The sequence below is a fragment of the Aythya ferina genome (assembly GCF_964211825.1).
Source record: "Aythya ferina genome assembly, chromosome: 11".
Lineage (NCBI taxonomy): Eukaryota > Metazoa > Chordata > Aves > Anseriformes > Anatidae > Aythya > Aythya ferina.
In genome coordinates, this window is record NC_140307.1 from 10,845,243 (window position 1) to 10,861,222 (window position 15,980).

Sequence of the window (15,980 nt, forward strand, 5' to 3'; positions counted from 1 at the left end):
GGCCTTTAAGACACCATCTCCCACAAGGGCTTTAACAGCTCTGGCATCAGGTCCTGCCATTGGGAAGGCACTGCAGAGGGTTGAAGGACTGCTGACAGTGGACACGTGGGTTGCAAATGTGAGTTCATACCTCTTCTCTGTATCCTTGTTTCCATGTTGCCTGGACTCAACAGTCTGAGGGTAAAGGAGCAGAAGGAGTATTAGGAAATGCCCAAAGAGAGCAAGCAAGCTTAGGAGAACAGACATTATCTATTGAGGTGTCTGCATAGGTAAGCAGGCATCAGGATGTGTCCTACAAAACATTATTTTCTCTGAATTTGAGAGATACAGATTTGAAGGGTGGACCATTTGGTGGATAAGAAACTGGCTGGATGGCCACTTCCAGAGAGTTGTGGTCAATGGCTTTGTGTCCAAGTGGAGGTCAGTGATGAATGGTGTTCCTCAGAGATCTGTACTGGGTCTTGTGCTGTTTAATATCATTATTAGTGACATAGACAATGGGATCAAGTGCACCCCTCAGCATGTTTGCAAACAACAAAATTAGTGTTGCAGTTGACATGGTAGAAGGAAGGGAGGCCATCCAGAGGGACCTGGACAGGCTTGAGAAGTGGGCCCCTGTGAACCTCAACAAGTTTAACAAGTCAAAGTGCAAGGTGATACACCTGGGTTAGGCAATCCCAAACATCAGTACAGACTGAAAGATGAATGGATTGAGAGCATACTAGCAAAAAGCCAATGGTATCCTGGGCTGCATAAAAACAAGCATGGCCAGAGGGTCAAAGGAGGTGATTCTCCCTTATTGGTCTGCTCTTGTGACACCCCACCTGGAGTACTGCGCTCAGCCCTGGGGTCCCCAGCACAAGAAAGACATGAACCTGTTCAAGCAGGTCCAGAGAAAGGCCACAAAAATGATCAGGAGGATGGGGCTCCTCTCCTGAAAAAAAAAAAAAAAAGGCTGAGAGAGTTGGGGTTGTTCAACTCGGAGAAGAGAAGGCTCTGGGGAGACTATTCAATACTTAAAGGGGGGCTGTAAGAAAGATGGGGAGAGACTTTTTACAAGGGCATGTAGTGATAGAACAAGGGATAAGAATTATTAAGCTAAAAGGGGGTAGATTTAGATCAGATGTTAGGAAGAAATTCTTCACTCAGAGGGTGGTGAGGCACAATAGGTTGTCCAGGTAGATGACCCATCCCTGGAAGCATTCAAGACCAGGTTGGATGGGGCTTTGGGCAGCCTGATGTAGGGAAACATGTCCCTGCCAATGGCAGAGGGACGGACTAGATGATCTTTAAAGGTCCCTTCCCACCCAAAGAGTTCTATGATTCTGTACTTCTTTGTGCTGAACAGCCACATGTTTGAGCAGGGACATTTGGGGAGAAATGAGTTTTAGATATGGAACTGGCATGGGTGTATGGGGAGGGGGTGGACTGGAGAGAGGAGAAATTACATTAAAAGGCCATAGATGTGGCTTGTGAAGGGTCTATCTTTGGCTCCAGAAAAAGGTCTGTTACCCCACTGACCCGATGCTAGCAACCAAGTTCAGCTGTGAAATTTCACAAGATGCCTGAAGCATAGATCATCTTGATAAGGTCGGCAACTTTTGTGTCTGTCATACCACAGATGTTGTATAACATTAACCCCTCACAAGGTCCCCCCCACTTCCTTGCACACATTGGAAGTGACCTGTGAGAGCAGGGAAGGAGGGAGCTTTTTTTTTTTTTTTTTTTCCAAAAACCCACCACAAGGCCAAACAGGCTTCATACCAGGGGAGCCATGTGGGCAACAGTCCCAGCTTCTCCTTCAGGATGAGGAGCCAAACTGCAGCACTGTTGAGGTGTCTTCCTTCTGCACACATGGAGCTGTTGTGAACACACTGAGGTGCTTTAAGGTGGATACAAGGTGTGTGATGTGCTGAGTAATCCAGGTTTATTGTTCCCTTTGTATGTGTGTGGTGGTTTGTTTTTTTTTTTTTGGGGGGGGGAGGGTGGAAGGTTGTTGTTGTTTTTCCAAAAGCAACTAAACAGGTAACTCTTCAAACTGCTATTTCTGCAAAACCAAAATTTGTGAGCAACTTTGAGCAACCCGGTCTAGTGGAATGTATCCCTGCCCCTGGCAGAGCCCCCTGGGCTGTGCCGTGAGAGCAGCAGCTACCACAGGAAGGTGGAGGTGCAACTACACCTTACAGTGCTATGGGAGCAGAGTGGCGCAGCGGAAGCGTGCTGGGCCCATAACCCAGAGGTCGATGGATCGAAACCATCCTCTGCTATATGTTTTGTTTCCTTCTTTTAATTGCCCGGACGACAGAAGTGGCTGCAGCCCAGCCAGGAGCATCCCGTATAGGGGCAGCGCCTGGAAAAGGCCTGAAAGCGGCGCCTAAAGGAACCCATTCCGACACGGCCGGTTAGCTCAGTTGGTTAGAGCGTGGTGCTAATAACGCCAAGGTCGCGGGTTCGATCCCCGTACGGGCCAGAGGTTAATCTTATTTCTTTTCTGTTCCTTCTTCCTCTCCCGGTCTCGTCTGCCCTCGGCCGGCAGCTGACAGAGATAGAGAACGCACTGGAAGGGCCAGCACCGTGCAACCCAGGGCGCATGGGGAAAGCAGCTCAGGGTGACAGTTCTAAATACATAAATAAATAAAAGAAAAACACACACACACAAATCCACCACTCAACAGAAAAAAATCGTATAATAATGAAAGAAAAAATCTAATAAGGAAACAAAGGGAAAAAAAAGGCATTAGCAGAGGATGGTTTCGATCCATCGACCTCTGGGTTATGGGCCCAGCACGCTTCCGCTGCGCCACTCTGCTCCATGATAAAAACCCTTTTTCCCCAGTCCTTTATGTAGGGATTGATAAGTCCTGTTTTTTTTTTTTGTTTGTTTGTTTGTTTGTTTTTTTCTCCATATGAATTCTTCCTTGTTCTTTTCAGCCTTTGAGGATGTCCTTACATTCCCTGGGAGAACTTTGTCCCTCATTTTCACTCAGGTCTCTCACTATCCTTCGTCTGAAGGTTTTCACTCATATTTGGAAAAGACAACATTCACTGCATACTAAAGCCAACAGCGCTCATACAGGCAGTGGAAAAATGCCAAAAAACACTTTGCACAGAAACTCAGTGACTCATCAGTGTGTAACACATACACCTGATTAAGTACTGAATACTGTTGAAATGGAAAAAAGCAATGGTGACTCTGAAAAATATATGATCACCATCACCATGTCACCATCACAGCCTGCTGCACTGGAGGTAAGACCTAGGCAACTGCAGTGCTTCTTATTATATATAACTGGCCTCTGGACAAATTTCCCTTCCTAAGTCAATAGGGTTGGGTGAACTTTAGTAGTTCCTCCAAAACACCCCAGGTCTGGGTCTCCAGCAAGCAGCACACTCCCCCAGACAACAGGTCAAGCTGTCCCCCACAACAGGGAGTCACTGTGCCTCACCTTTGCAAAAGATTTGAAGAAACAGGATACAAAGGAATACACTGCACTCTTTATTCAGCTTGATAGCATGGAAAGGAGAACAGGAGAGTCTACTTGGGAAAAATGGACATCAGGAAAGGAAAAGTGATGATCCACAAGACTGAGGAGAATGCAGTAGGAGGATGTTGTAGAAGCCTGGAAGCAGGTGGGTAGGAACAACACAGGAGGTACCCTGAGCTGCAGCAGGATAAATAGAAAAAATGCAGACATGGAACTAAAGAGAGAGGAAGCAGTGACCATGCAGGCAAAACCGCTGTTGTTAGGTACTGTTTATTCTCAAAGGTGGTCAACGTACTTCACAGAGTTTGAGTCACATCTCAAGCCTGCTCACTCATATTCCAGGGAAAAAGCAGCCCTTCATCTGCTCTCTTTTACCAGCAAATTCAACTAGGATAACTAATGCATTTGCCTCTACTAGGCAGCGTGGTTGTTTCAGATGTTTTTTCTTGGGGGTGTGAGGGTGGGAATAGGTGAACTTTCTTGCAAGATCACAGCAGGAAATACCCAGACCTTGCCAGCGATGAAAAAGCTCATAAACTCTCACTTGGGTGTCCTTCAAAACGTATTACTGCAAGATATTAACTAATTCACTCCCATTTCTAACTCCTACCCTTGAAAAGTTCTGATCTCCACAGACGGGTTGCAGACTCATGACTTCCACAGCTACTTCTCCAACAGAGTTTTTCACACATATACCAACACTAGCAAAACCCCTTAACTGTGCTGGACTGACAGATACTCCAAAACATTCATGAGATCTCCATGACTCTTGCAAACATTATCCATCCCCCACCAAGAATGGAGGCACTTTCTCCTAATTAGGGAAATGGAATTCACTAACAGCTCCTGAGCTATTTAGGCCATAGCAAGTACACGCACTGCCTGGATAGGCCCTGGAATGATGAATGACAACACTTAACACTAACAAATCCACTTACCTGTTTTAGCTACTTGCATGTATCTTACTGTAAAGTGATGAAGCTATTCTCTCCCTTTGTCTAGCACAATGCCCTCATTTAACCTGGCTCATTAGGCAAAGGGTTCTGTAACTTAAAAAAATCACTTTACTGTTATTAGAGAAACTAAATGTTACATGATTACACTACATGAGGGGTCAAAGTGCTTTTTAGATTAAGATGCTAAAACTCACCTGAGCATGCACATGGAGTGAATTGGAGTGAATCAGTTAAAGAACAAGAACATACTCCCATCGGACAGTGAGGTTTCCAGTGCAAGCTACAATCATTGTAAGGCTCTTCCTTTGACAATATATGACCTAGCTCGGTACTTAATTCTCGTCTCTTAAATCAGCCAAACATGGGTACTGATGGGTACTGATTGGTAAGTGCGTGGTGAACAACCATATCATGCAGCACTTGTTTTGTACATATTATTTATTTATTTTCTGTCCTATTAAACTGTCTTTATTTCAACCACAAGATTTTTACTACCCCCCCGCCCCTTAATCTCTCCCCCCATCCCACTGCAGGTGGGAGAAGGGTGAGCAAATGGCTGTGTAGTGCTGTGCTGCCTGCTGGGTCAAACCACAGCAGTTGCCAGCAGAATTTTTGGAAATAAGAAACAACACCACATTCCATGTGTTACAAATCGTGTTTGTAATGATTAATACACACAACACAATTTTTATACATCTTAAAGCATCAAAATACATCAGTGCCAAGGTCCTAGTTACTGTTGCCTCCACTGCTCTTTCCAGGTGCTCCTGATTTCTGCAGCCGGCTTGCACTTGGTTGCCGAGGCATCCTCTGGGCAGATCCTTCCCTGCTGCTCCTTTCTGCTATCACCTGGGTCCCACTGACAGCAGAACTGGTTTTATTTCTCCCTGAATGAATGAAATACATACATTAGTGTCAGTCCTGTGTCACCCATACAGCATTTAAGCTGCAAGTGTTTAAGAAATCATGCTAAAGGCAAAATTGTATTAGATGTCGCAAGTGTATCCAGCATCCAACACAGAAAGCAAGTTTGTGAAATCAGGGCCACAAGAACAAAATAAGTTGCAGTAGGAGCATTATTAGTTTTAACATACAAAGTAACCAGCCACTTTGTTCTTTAAATACCTGCTTTCATTTGGCACAGGAATTTGGCACTGCAAACAGCAATTCAAAAACATGAAGAGCACGTAACACCTCCAGGCTGGGATAAGTGAACTGATGTGCCACTGCCCACCTCTTTCTAAAGCCTGCAGTCAGTGTCGGATCAGAAAACCTCACTTGTGATTTGACGGGCAAGTTTGGGTTTCCTGTCATTTTCTGGAGTATCCAGGAATTCAGACGCCTACACAAAATCAGTTACTCTCAGATTTTCTTACCGGGTTCAGAAGATAACAGAGCTGCCCTTCTGTAGGTGCAACTGACCATCTCTACAGTGCAATATGACAGCAGAGACGACAATGGGTAGAAAGGTACAAGTTGAATGAAGCAAGGGGCATACAGTCCACCCTGCCAGATTCAGCCACAGGAGAAAGACTGACAGACTAAGATGTGCTGCAAACAAGTGACTGCAAGGGAAAAGTGAGGAAGACTGATGCTTCCTGGCAGAGAGAATTACTTCAGATGAGAAGTAATATTTGCATTAGGAAAGAAAAAATAAAGAACAAAGAAATTATGTAGAAGGGCTCAAGATAGTCACGGTTTTTATTAAAGATAGCAAGCACCAAGAAGCACTGCTAAACACGAACATAGTAAGGAGCAAACAAAACACAAGAAATCCAGTGAGCTGTTTTTCCCTGAGTACCTATAATTACACGCATGCAATTAAAATGGAGAGCGACATCTTAGTAATCACGACAGAGCAAACTGCAGAATGCCAATAGCTACTCCTCACACAAGAGTCTCCATGGCCATCTGGATCACCTTGGATCTGTGCTGCCAACAGGGCACACACTGGAGATGTGTCTGTTTTACTTACCAAACTGACCTGTCTCTCCTTGGAGTAACTGTCTGAAAACAGCACTCCCATCTATACTACAAATTCATGCCTCACAGTACTGGAAGGACAACCTGTGAACTTCTAGGTAAGAGTATGTAGCCCCTTCACATCTGTAAAATTTGACAAACTAGGTTAGAAAAAGAAATACATTCACTTATCCCAGCCAAATCAGGTGTTCTTAAAAAAAAAACAAACAACCTATTATTGTAAACCACGCTAGTGATCTGCCAAGTCATCAGCCCAAGCCAGCCAACCAGCCTTGCAGATTTTCTTTGTAAAGCTCAAGCTTGTAAGCACTTCAGCAGTTTTACTAATGCAAGTATTGTCTATGAAAACAAACAAATTGCACAAAGGCAATACATGATCTCACAGTATTTAAGAGAAAAGTCTCTTAACATCTCAAACAAAGCATTAGAGTTCACCATGATGCTTTTAGCAGTCCAGTACGTCTCTATATGGGTGTTCTCCTCTTCCTCACATGCATATATCAACTGAGAGTGCAGGTTCCCAGCCTGTGTACGATAGCTCTAACCATGTGCACATACAGACAACTGTACCATTAAGTGCTACCAGGAGTCAGGTCCTTGATCTTCTGACCTAGCTGAAATGACTTGGGGAGAAAGATTCACTCTGTAAAGAAAAGCTATGCTCAGATAAAACATGCCCTCCATCCTCATAGCCTTGAAATCACACTAAAACAAACCAGTTACTTCCAACACCATAAAAGTCACCTGTATTTTTGGAAGCATCATCTCTAGACCTGCGCATTGGACAAGAGCAGCTCATCAAGCGTGCAGCAACAGACATGGTTTGTGAACTTCCACTATCAGGAATATAAGGGTCCACTAGTGCAAAGCACAAGAAGTTTACCCTCTGCAATTCAAGCAGTATGGACTAGCAAAAGGATTCCACTGCTATTTACCTCGCTGACACAAGATGCCCTGGTCTTGTTGTAGGTGTCTGGCTGTCCCAGAACAACTGTAGCCCAAGCAGTTACAGATGCAAGAGTCAAGTCAAAAGAGGGATTTCTCTCTGCCCAAAGATGACCCCAGAAGCAGCGGTTACATCTGCACCTCCTCAAGAACCTTACACAGTTTGAGAGGAATGGATGTTTGTGCATTGCCTACCTCTGACTGCTAGTGCCAGTGCAAGTTGTGCATAGGCTGCTCACTGAACACATTAATACCAAACACCTCTAACAAAAATGCAGTAAAATATGCTACAGCTACCTCTACGAGACCACCACCACTCCAAACCTTTACCAGATACCAAGAGAGGAGCCTGCAGGGCAGAAAGAGACAGTTTTAAGAGGCAGAGAGAAGAAATACTATCTTTGATTATAGCACAAGGCAAGCAAAGACCAAACAAACTTAGGAAAGGAACCCCAAATACGCTTTCAGAATTAGAAATATAAAGTTCTTCTCCTACAGCCTACTCTCTCCTCAATCTTCTACCTTCCTCAGGGGGTCCTTTCCCACTTCTGAGCAGTAACAGGAACTGCAAAATTTCTTCCCTCTGTCATGAAAAAGGAGAAGCCATCAGCTGCTGCTGTGAGTACCTTTATTTGTAATGCAGTCCAGGAGGATTAGCATGTCAGGGCTGCAACAACCTCTAGCACCTTCTTTAGAGCGTATGGGCAACGACTATGGGCTAGAGTAGATTTAAATTCTCCACAATCCTGTTTCTGTCTCTCAGTAGGGCTTACATTAGGCACTGTAAGCCAGCTGGCCTTCCAGGATGAACAAAGACTCAAGTCTGGATGAAAAGAACAGCTTGTAAGATTGGAATCTTGCAATCATGACGTGGTTACCAGAAGGACTAAACTTCTGCCCACCCACTGGTGGCTGGCACAGTGATGGGACTTTTTTCACGATTAGGAAGTGATGAAATTTGAAATAAAATCTCAGCCGCAGCTAGACCTCACTCTTCAAAGCACTTATGGCTCTCATTCTCAGTCCTTCACCACACAAACTGGCAGGTTCTCAAGGCCTCCAAAGCTGTCGAGGTATTTGTAACAGCTCGTACACAACGAGGCACGCTGGCTAAAACATCACCCCAGCTAAAGCAGCCTCCCTGAGGAAACACAGTCAGGAGGCCAGGTACAACTGGCAAAAGGTGCTTCAACAAATCCATCCAACTAGTTCTGAAACAGAGGAAGAGGAAAAATAAGTTTTCAAATGCAGAAAAGTCATTTTTTAAGACCTTAGGTATGCATTAAGGCAAATGGAGCAGTGGATCATTATTTGAACACATGCTTTCTCTCTTTCACACCTACATGTGAAAGCACACGATTCCACACTTACCTTACAAACGAGAATGTGTAGAAAGAAGAGAACACAAAATAATCTGCAACCTACACAGGCCCCCATATCACCTGCACAGAACTTACAGCCTCTCTTCTCTAACATGCCTGTTCACTTGAATCAGGTTAGGTATTCAACTTCATTACTCAGTACTGGATGCTGAGTTGCAGCATCCAGAACAGATTTTTCCCACCCACAAGATTCAATAAAATGAGAAATATAAAGTCTACACTTCAGTTTTGAGAGCACGTTATTTCCACAAAAATATTTTGCTCTACATAACAAAGCCACCTATCGTTTCAAGACTAGGTCTACATCAGGTTTAGAGTGTTGCAGCCAACAGCCTAGACTTTCTGTAAGTTACTTGCAGGACAAGGAAAAGAAAATAAAAGCTGTGTGTTCTGTTTCTGCAACTAAGGATAACCACTTCACTATCATCTGCATTTTGGTCATGCGAAGATTTGGTAGCTCCCTGGTAGAGAATAGGAACTACATTTTTTAACCAGCCAAGAAAGCAAAAAGCTGAGAAGTTTCTTAATCACTTGTTAATCAGGAAAGCACTCTATCTCCTGCGCAGACTAGGAGATTGCACTGGTGCCATGCAAAAATCCATAAACCAGGCAAGAGCACAATGAAAAGCAGGCTTATGTTAACAAATCATTTGGTACAAAAAATTAGTTGGGGCAAAGCCCTGGAAAGGAACTTCACACAAGGCATTTGGGCTGGAGAGTGAGAAAATGTGGAAAAGATATTGGAAGTGAAAAGAGGAGGACTGTCAAAGAACATTGACTTGTCTAGGAAAAAAAAAAAAAAAAGAGCAGGGCATTGGCAAATGTATGGTAATAGAGGGGTAGAAAACTGCACACAAATCACCAGTGGCTCGAGGGTGAGGTGGGCTGACAGGAAAAGCAAGCATGGAACCAATACATGAAGCCATATTTAAGTGCACAACAGCAAATTATACAAATGCCTAGTCTAAACTAAACCCAACACCACTGTCCTAATGGGCGTGCACAACTCTCCCTTGCATTTATGGGAAGAAATTGCCCAAAGAACACCCCTTCCTTTTAAAATAAGCTCTTCCTCTCCCAAATCAATTATCGCGACAACCACTTTGGAATGCAGCTTGCATGAAGCTGTCTCTAGCTAAGCATGCCAGATGGCTGGTCGAATAGTCAGACAGTAATTCTGAGGCAGTTATGAGTTGTTACCAACAAACAACTCTGTGCAGAACGCCACTGCTATATTCTATGGAAAACACAATATAAAGTCATTTCTATGATTCCCTGCTGCTTAAGAGCTTTAGCTGTATAAAAAGCCAAAATAACTACAGGGGTGAGGAGACGAAAGTGATGTGCTTTCCCACCCCTACTCCCAGCAATGCTTATCAGAGTAACAGTCTTTTTTTAACTGCTTTAAAAAACCTCCCTGCATCACGATGAGCTGAGAAGCTTAAGCCGATATCTCACTGTTACTGATGAAACTTGAAGAAAGCAGACTCAGCTAATGTTTAGTGAGACCTGGATTACTTCAGCCACTTGTCTGTCTTCTGACAAAGAAGGAAGCACAGGAGAAAGAGCAGATATGCAGAGCTGAACGACGCTGTGCAAAGCAGCTTGGCAAGCTTGTGTACAACAATTGCTGCTCTCTGCATCAGCGCAAGGAGCTCTGGCTGCGTCAGCAGGCAAGTCCCAGCTATGCAGAGGGGGCATCTCCCATCTCCAAACGCCTTGTCCTGCGCAGAAGCCACGCCATCCTCTTCTCAAAAATAAGCAGCATCTTCCAACAAGAGATGGCAGGGCCAACAGCAGATACAGCTTTGGTTCCCCTTCCCCATGGCAGCTCCTAAAGGGAAAGAAGGCAAGGCAAACCAAAAACCCCTGCAGAATGGATGCAGCCCAGAGGATACCCCCAGTCACCCTGTTAACACTTACCCCAACTCCTGAACTGATGATGGACTGTGTTCAGAACCAGAGAGTTCAATGAATGAGTAAGCCTGATTCCTCCTCCTCTTCAGTTTGAGCTAACTATTTGCTTCTCCAATTTAAGGAGAGAAAATTAGCCTGAAGACACATTGATTTTAATGGGATTTGTATGTCAGCAACACACTTTCCCCTAAGAGCTGCTGCCTTGACATGCAGATAGTTCGAACCCTAATACAGCCTGGTGTGGTCAAGGGAAACACAAACAAGGCTGGCACTTATGGTCCTGTTCTGCTTTACTGCATTACCAGCTCCCACAAACTGAGACCTCTCTCTGGAAATCTGTTTTCATGACCTTCAACCAAGAACCCCACACATCTTCCTCCAGCACTCCATGCACATTGCTCCAGGTGTCTACACTGCACTGTGGTATCAGACCTAAGATAGGCAGAGTTGTACAAAACTGCAGTTACGGTGGCACAAGACTGTTAGCTTGCACTTGAGGACCATCTTCAGTCAGGCTAGGCATTCCACTAGCACAGCCCCTCCTTGACTGAGTCACAGCAAGCACAAACATCTCTCATCTGAGAAGGGACAGAAGTAAACCTTCACAAGGAGGTCTAGGAAAAAAAACACGCGCTCTTCTCAGTGTTAATGAGATCTCACTGGCACTTCTTATACTCACAGAAGTGAGGATGAAGGACTAAGATTGTGATAAAACACTATCAGATGTAAAGTTCTGCCCAAAGAATGTCCGGAGATTTAGATTTCAGCGGTGAATTTATTCACAAGGACATTAGCCACTGTTCAACATCAGGAAGCACTGGGTGATGACAAAGTCACTTGAGCCGACAAACTAAAAAGAGAAATCTTCAAAGTTAGCGACTGCTATGAGCCCTAATGCAGCAAAAATTTCCAGAAAAAAAAAAAAATAATAATAAATAAAAACCACACCTGACACAACTGGGAAGACCAAACCTTCTGGCAAAGAAGCACAGCACTGCCCATCAGCATCGGGCCAGGGATGAACGTGTTGTGAGAGGAGGCCAAAGCTCATCTCTACCACCAGTACTAAGCACCAGCTCAGTGAAAATCCAAGGCCAGCATTGGACTGATACACTCTGCAGGTACCTGGGCAAACATTAAAATTGTGGCTTAACGGGAATGATCCTCCTGTCCAAGTAAGCCACATATGATCCAGTGATCGGTGTATTATGTAGCCCTGAAGACCTGTGTTAGACTCGTGAAATAAAGCAGAAATGTGAAATAAAGCAGCAATAAGATATAAAAAAGCCCAAGGACTGGCAGCATCAGGGGCCTGAGGCAAGAATGCAGTCAGGCTTGGGCATGTCTTGGACCAGGAGACGCTCTGCTTAAAGATGCAGAATGAACATCCTGGACTGATGAAAGGAAAACTGATTTAAGACCCCAAGACTGATGTTAAGTCCTAGAAACTGAGGCTCTTTAACATGTTTGCACTACCTCTAGTGGTAGGAGACAACTGCTGAGGGCAGATCAACTCTACCATAGGGTTTCTGACTTCCTCTTGAGGAATTTAATGCTTGTTAAGAGAAGAGTCACCACCTAACCACTTCAAACTGGAGCTGGCCTACAACTAGCTAGAAGTAGCTTGTGGCAGTGGCCCAGTATTAGAAGAAACTGGTTGTTTTGTTCATTTTTTTATGGAAAGTACTACGTAAACAGCATTACAAGAGAAGAAAAGCTACTCCAGATTAACAGACAAACAGGAACAAACACATCACGCAAAGTTCCTTCACAGTTTGCAGGGCCCACCACACCTGAAGCACCAAACGAGAACAAGAGAGCAGGATTTAAAGCATCATTTGTTCAGAATTGCTACTCTCTTATTTTGAGACATTTTCTCTCAATGTGGCAAGGAACAGCAAGATGGGGCTTTCTTAAAATATCCAAGTGCTGTGCCCCTCTTACTTTGCTCAAGAAAAATAGCCAGGTGTCTTTTTCCTCTGTGCATAATTAAAAATCTCATACGCGAGTCTGTTCTCTTTACCATTCATATCCTCTCACCAGTAAACTTTTAATCAAGAACACCTCTTTCAGCAAGAAAGAGGAACCATCAGGTCCTGGGAGTCCAGGACATTACCTGCACACCCAAATTCCGGTTAAGGCTTTAGTAAACTTCCTCAGCCTCCATGCTACCCCCAGCTGCTCAATGAGGCGAACTGCAGCCATTTACCATGTGGAAATACACATTAGAAGTAGCAGGCTCTGCTACTGTGAAGGTGCATAACCAATCTTACCCTGAAACTGACTGCTTGAAGATACTCAAGTGAAACTTGCCTTTCAGATCTGCCCTCTGTAGGACATGCCATTAGATATACAGGCCTGCAAGCACAGCCAGCTGCTGTACAGAATAAGCACTCCCTATCACCCAGGCAGTCTCAGCAGTGAGACTAGACCAAGTTGCGGTATGGTATCATGACAGGAGAAGAACCTTGCTTGCCCTCAAGCCTTACTCATCACCTACACTGACAGACAAGATTTTCTTTTTTCCATCGCTCTGTGTTCCCAAAACAGTGGCTGCTGGCAAAAGTTTTCTTTTTCAGTTTTACTACAGAATTCTTCACGGGTCAACATGTCCTCATCAGCTACAGTGGAGTTTTCACCCTGAAACACTGAGAGGAAAGGAGAACAGAACACAATAAAATTCAGCTTGACCTCATCTATTTCCACACTCCCACTCAGCAACCATCAAACCCCTGTTAGAGGCACTGCAATCCTGAGGTGTGAAGCAAACCTATCTTTCAGCATACAGTTTTGTTCTTGTCAACCATGCCAAACATCCATGAAACCACTCTGTTTTGGCCACTGCCCCCTTTTACTACATTCCTAAGCTCAAAAGAAGCGAGAGTTCTCCTGCACGGCAAATTTAAGCTTAGTGACAGCAGACTTATTTTAGTTAGCCCTTTCAAAGTAACCTTTCGGAAGTAACCCACAGATGTGTCACGCTACCAGCCAAAAGCCACTTCAGGAAAGTAGAGGGAATCAAGTTTTATTAGAACTGGCTTGGAAAGCATATGGCACAGCTTCGGGGCTACATTTATTGCTGACCTCTGAGGTCAGAGCAGTAAGAATGATTATATTCCAAAGCAGTCGCTGCTACAGGTGACAGCTCCACGCAGCCTCCCAATTCCACGTCACACCCCCACTAATAAAAAACGTTCATTTTGGGCACGGGAACCAGCACGAGCTGCGGTGCTGCTACACGTGGATGGAGCAGACGAAGCAGCACAGCGCTTCCTAGCACACCAGGCCCCTTCTCCTGACACCCACTCCGGGTCGCTCCCCGGAGGGAGCACGGACAGGGGGCAAACCCCGGCGCTGCGGCAGCTCGGGCCCCTCCACCTCACACGGAGCGGGCGCCGCGAGCCTCCCGCGTTGGAGGCGGCCCCCGGGGCCCGGCCCCGCCGCCCGGCCGCGCCGCCAGCAGCAGCCTCGGGCCCTGCCGCCCGGCCCTCACCCCGCGCCCCGGGGCTGCCGAAGGCCCGAGGGGGCGAGCCCCCGGCGCCGAGCCCGCGGCGCGGCCGGCGGGCGGCGCGGAGAGGCAGCGGGGCAGCGGGCGGCAGCAGGAGGAGGAGGAGGCAGCGGGCGGGCGGACACCGGAGGGCCGCGGCAGCCGCAGGGCGGAGGCGAAGGCGAGCGGGTCCTGCGGGGGCTCTGTGCGGGAGAGACGCAGAGAGGTCAGGGCCCGCCGCCCCCCTGCCCGCTCCCCGCTCCCCGTTCCCCCGCTGCTTTACCTCGGCTGTCGGCGGGGAGCGGCGCCGGCGCGGCGGGGGCTCCGCTCTCGCTGGCCGCCGGCAGCCGCTGCCCGGCGCACATGGACTTGAGCACCTGGAAGACGGCGAGCGGCGCCACGTTCATGCGCAGCAGGTCCAGCAGCACCCTGCGGGGCGGCCGTCAGCGCGGGGCACCGGGGGGAGCACCGCACCCGGGGGAGCACCGCACCGGGTGGGGATGCTCCGCCGTGCCCCGCACCGCCCGCCCCGCCGCTCACTTGAACACCTCCGGGTCCAGCCCGCTGCCCGCCGCCTGCGCCAGCTCGAACAGCTCCGCCTCCTCCGCGCTCAGCACCTTCCTCCGCGGCCTCGCCGCCGCCGCTGCCGCCGCCGCCGCTTTGCCCAGCGCCGCTCCCGACATGGCGGCCCCGTGCAGCCGCCTGGCCCCGGCCCGCCCTGCGGCACCGCCCGCCCGCGGCCGCCAGGGGGCAGCAGCGCCTCAGCCCACGGCCTCCCGCCCGCGCAGCCGCAGGGCTGGGGTAGACGAGGCGACCAAAAGTGTGACCCCCCCTGTGAGGCAGCCCCTCCGTGCCCCAATTTCTTCCTTGTTTTTTTTTTTTTTTTTTTTTTTTTTTTTTTTTTTTGAGGCACCTGCTGGTTTTGCTTCCCCTCACAATAGCTGCCCCAAGGGGCTGAGTATCCATCGCTGGGCGCATTCACGCACCTGGCCGTCCACCTTTGCGGGGCTCCCGGTGCCTCTGCCATGCTTCAGTTCCCAGCAGGGAGCATCTGGCGGCGTGTGAGGAAGCAAATTGGAAATTTGGGCCTTGAGTCGCGAGGCAGACGTCAAGCTGAGATTGAAATTCTTCTATCTAAATGGAAATCAGCATCGCCTCTGCCATCGGGGGGGGGATCGCCTGCCCCACTCCCCCCAGCTCTGAGCAGATGAGCAGCTGGCAGAGCTGGAGCAAGGGCACGATGCAGGGATGTCACCGCCAGGAACCACTGCAGGAGACTCCAGTCCATTCCTGCAGTAACCCACAGGTGTACGCTGCTGCTTCGCACCCCAAGAAAGCTGCAACCATGTAAAAATCAGCACCCACCGCAGGGTGACCTGACCGTGTGTCCTCACAGGCGTTCAGCCTCAGGAACAGGCAGATATTTACTGTAGCTGCCAAGACAAGAACAAGACGTATGATGATAAAAGAAGGATCTTGCTGCTAATGGCCCTGAGCGGGACCAGCCCGCGGGGACAATTATCACAGCACTGATAGCAGGAGCAGCAGCTGCCAGTGTGAATTACCAGCAGTGCCACAGCTGCAAAGCATGAGGCAGCTCTGAACCATGGGCTTTGGGAAGGGCCTTTGGCTGAATGGAGCAGTTTGGGGTCGGTGCTGGGGAGAAGGCTGGGTGACGTCCTTGTGCTTACTCGTTTGCCTGCTCAGCTAAATGATGTGCAGGAAGCACTGTGGGAAAGGTTGGAAGTCAAATGCAAGGGCAAGAGCCCTCACTGTGTGGGTGATGCACTCCCCAGCCCTTCCTCATCCCACCTGGACTGCTTCC

The 15,980-nt window shown here is 47.5% G+C and overlaps 1 protein-coding gene across 2 annotated transcripts; it reads right to left on the reverse strand.

Annotated features, from left to right (window-relative positions):
• Nucleotides 1–5,082: 5,082 nt before the first annotated feature.
• Nucleotides 5,083–14,862, reverse strand: LOC311442571 (mitotic-spindle organizing protein 2B-like). 2 transcript variants are annotated; one of them, XM_084531933.1, is made up of 3 exons: nucleotides 14,696–14,862; nucleotides 14,439–14,584; nucleotides 5,083–5,328 (listed from the first exon to the last, which is right to left on the reverse strand). In XM_084531933.1, exons 1-3 carry the CDS (start codon nucleotides 14,836–14,838, stop codon nucleotides 5,171–5,173), a joined length of 447 nt encoding a protein of 148 aa, XP_084388059.1. In that variant the 5' UTR covers nucleotides 14,839–14,862; the 3' UTR covers nucleotides 5,083–5,170. The 2 variants fall into 2 exon arrangements, with proteins under 2 accessions (XP_084388059.1, XP_084388058.1); XM_084531932.1 differs by having other exon boundaries at nucleotides 5,083–14,358.
• Between the last annotated feature and the right edge of the window lie 1,118 nt (nucleotides 14,863–15,980).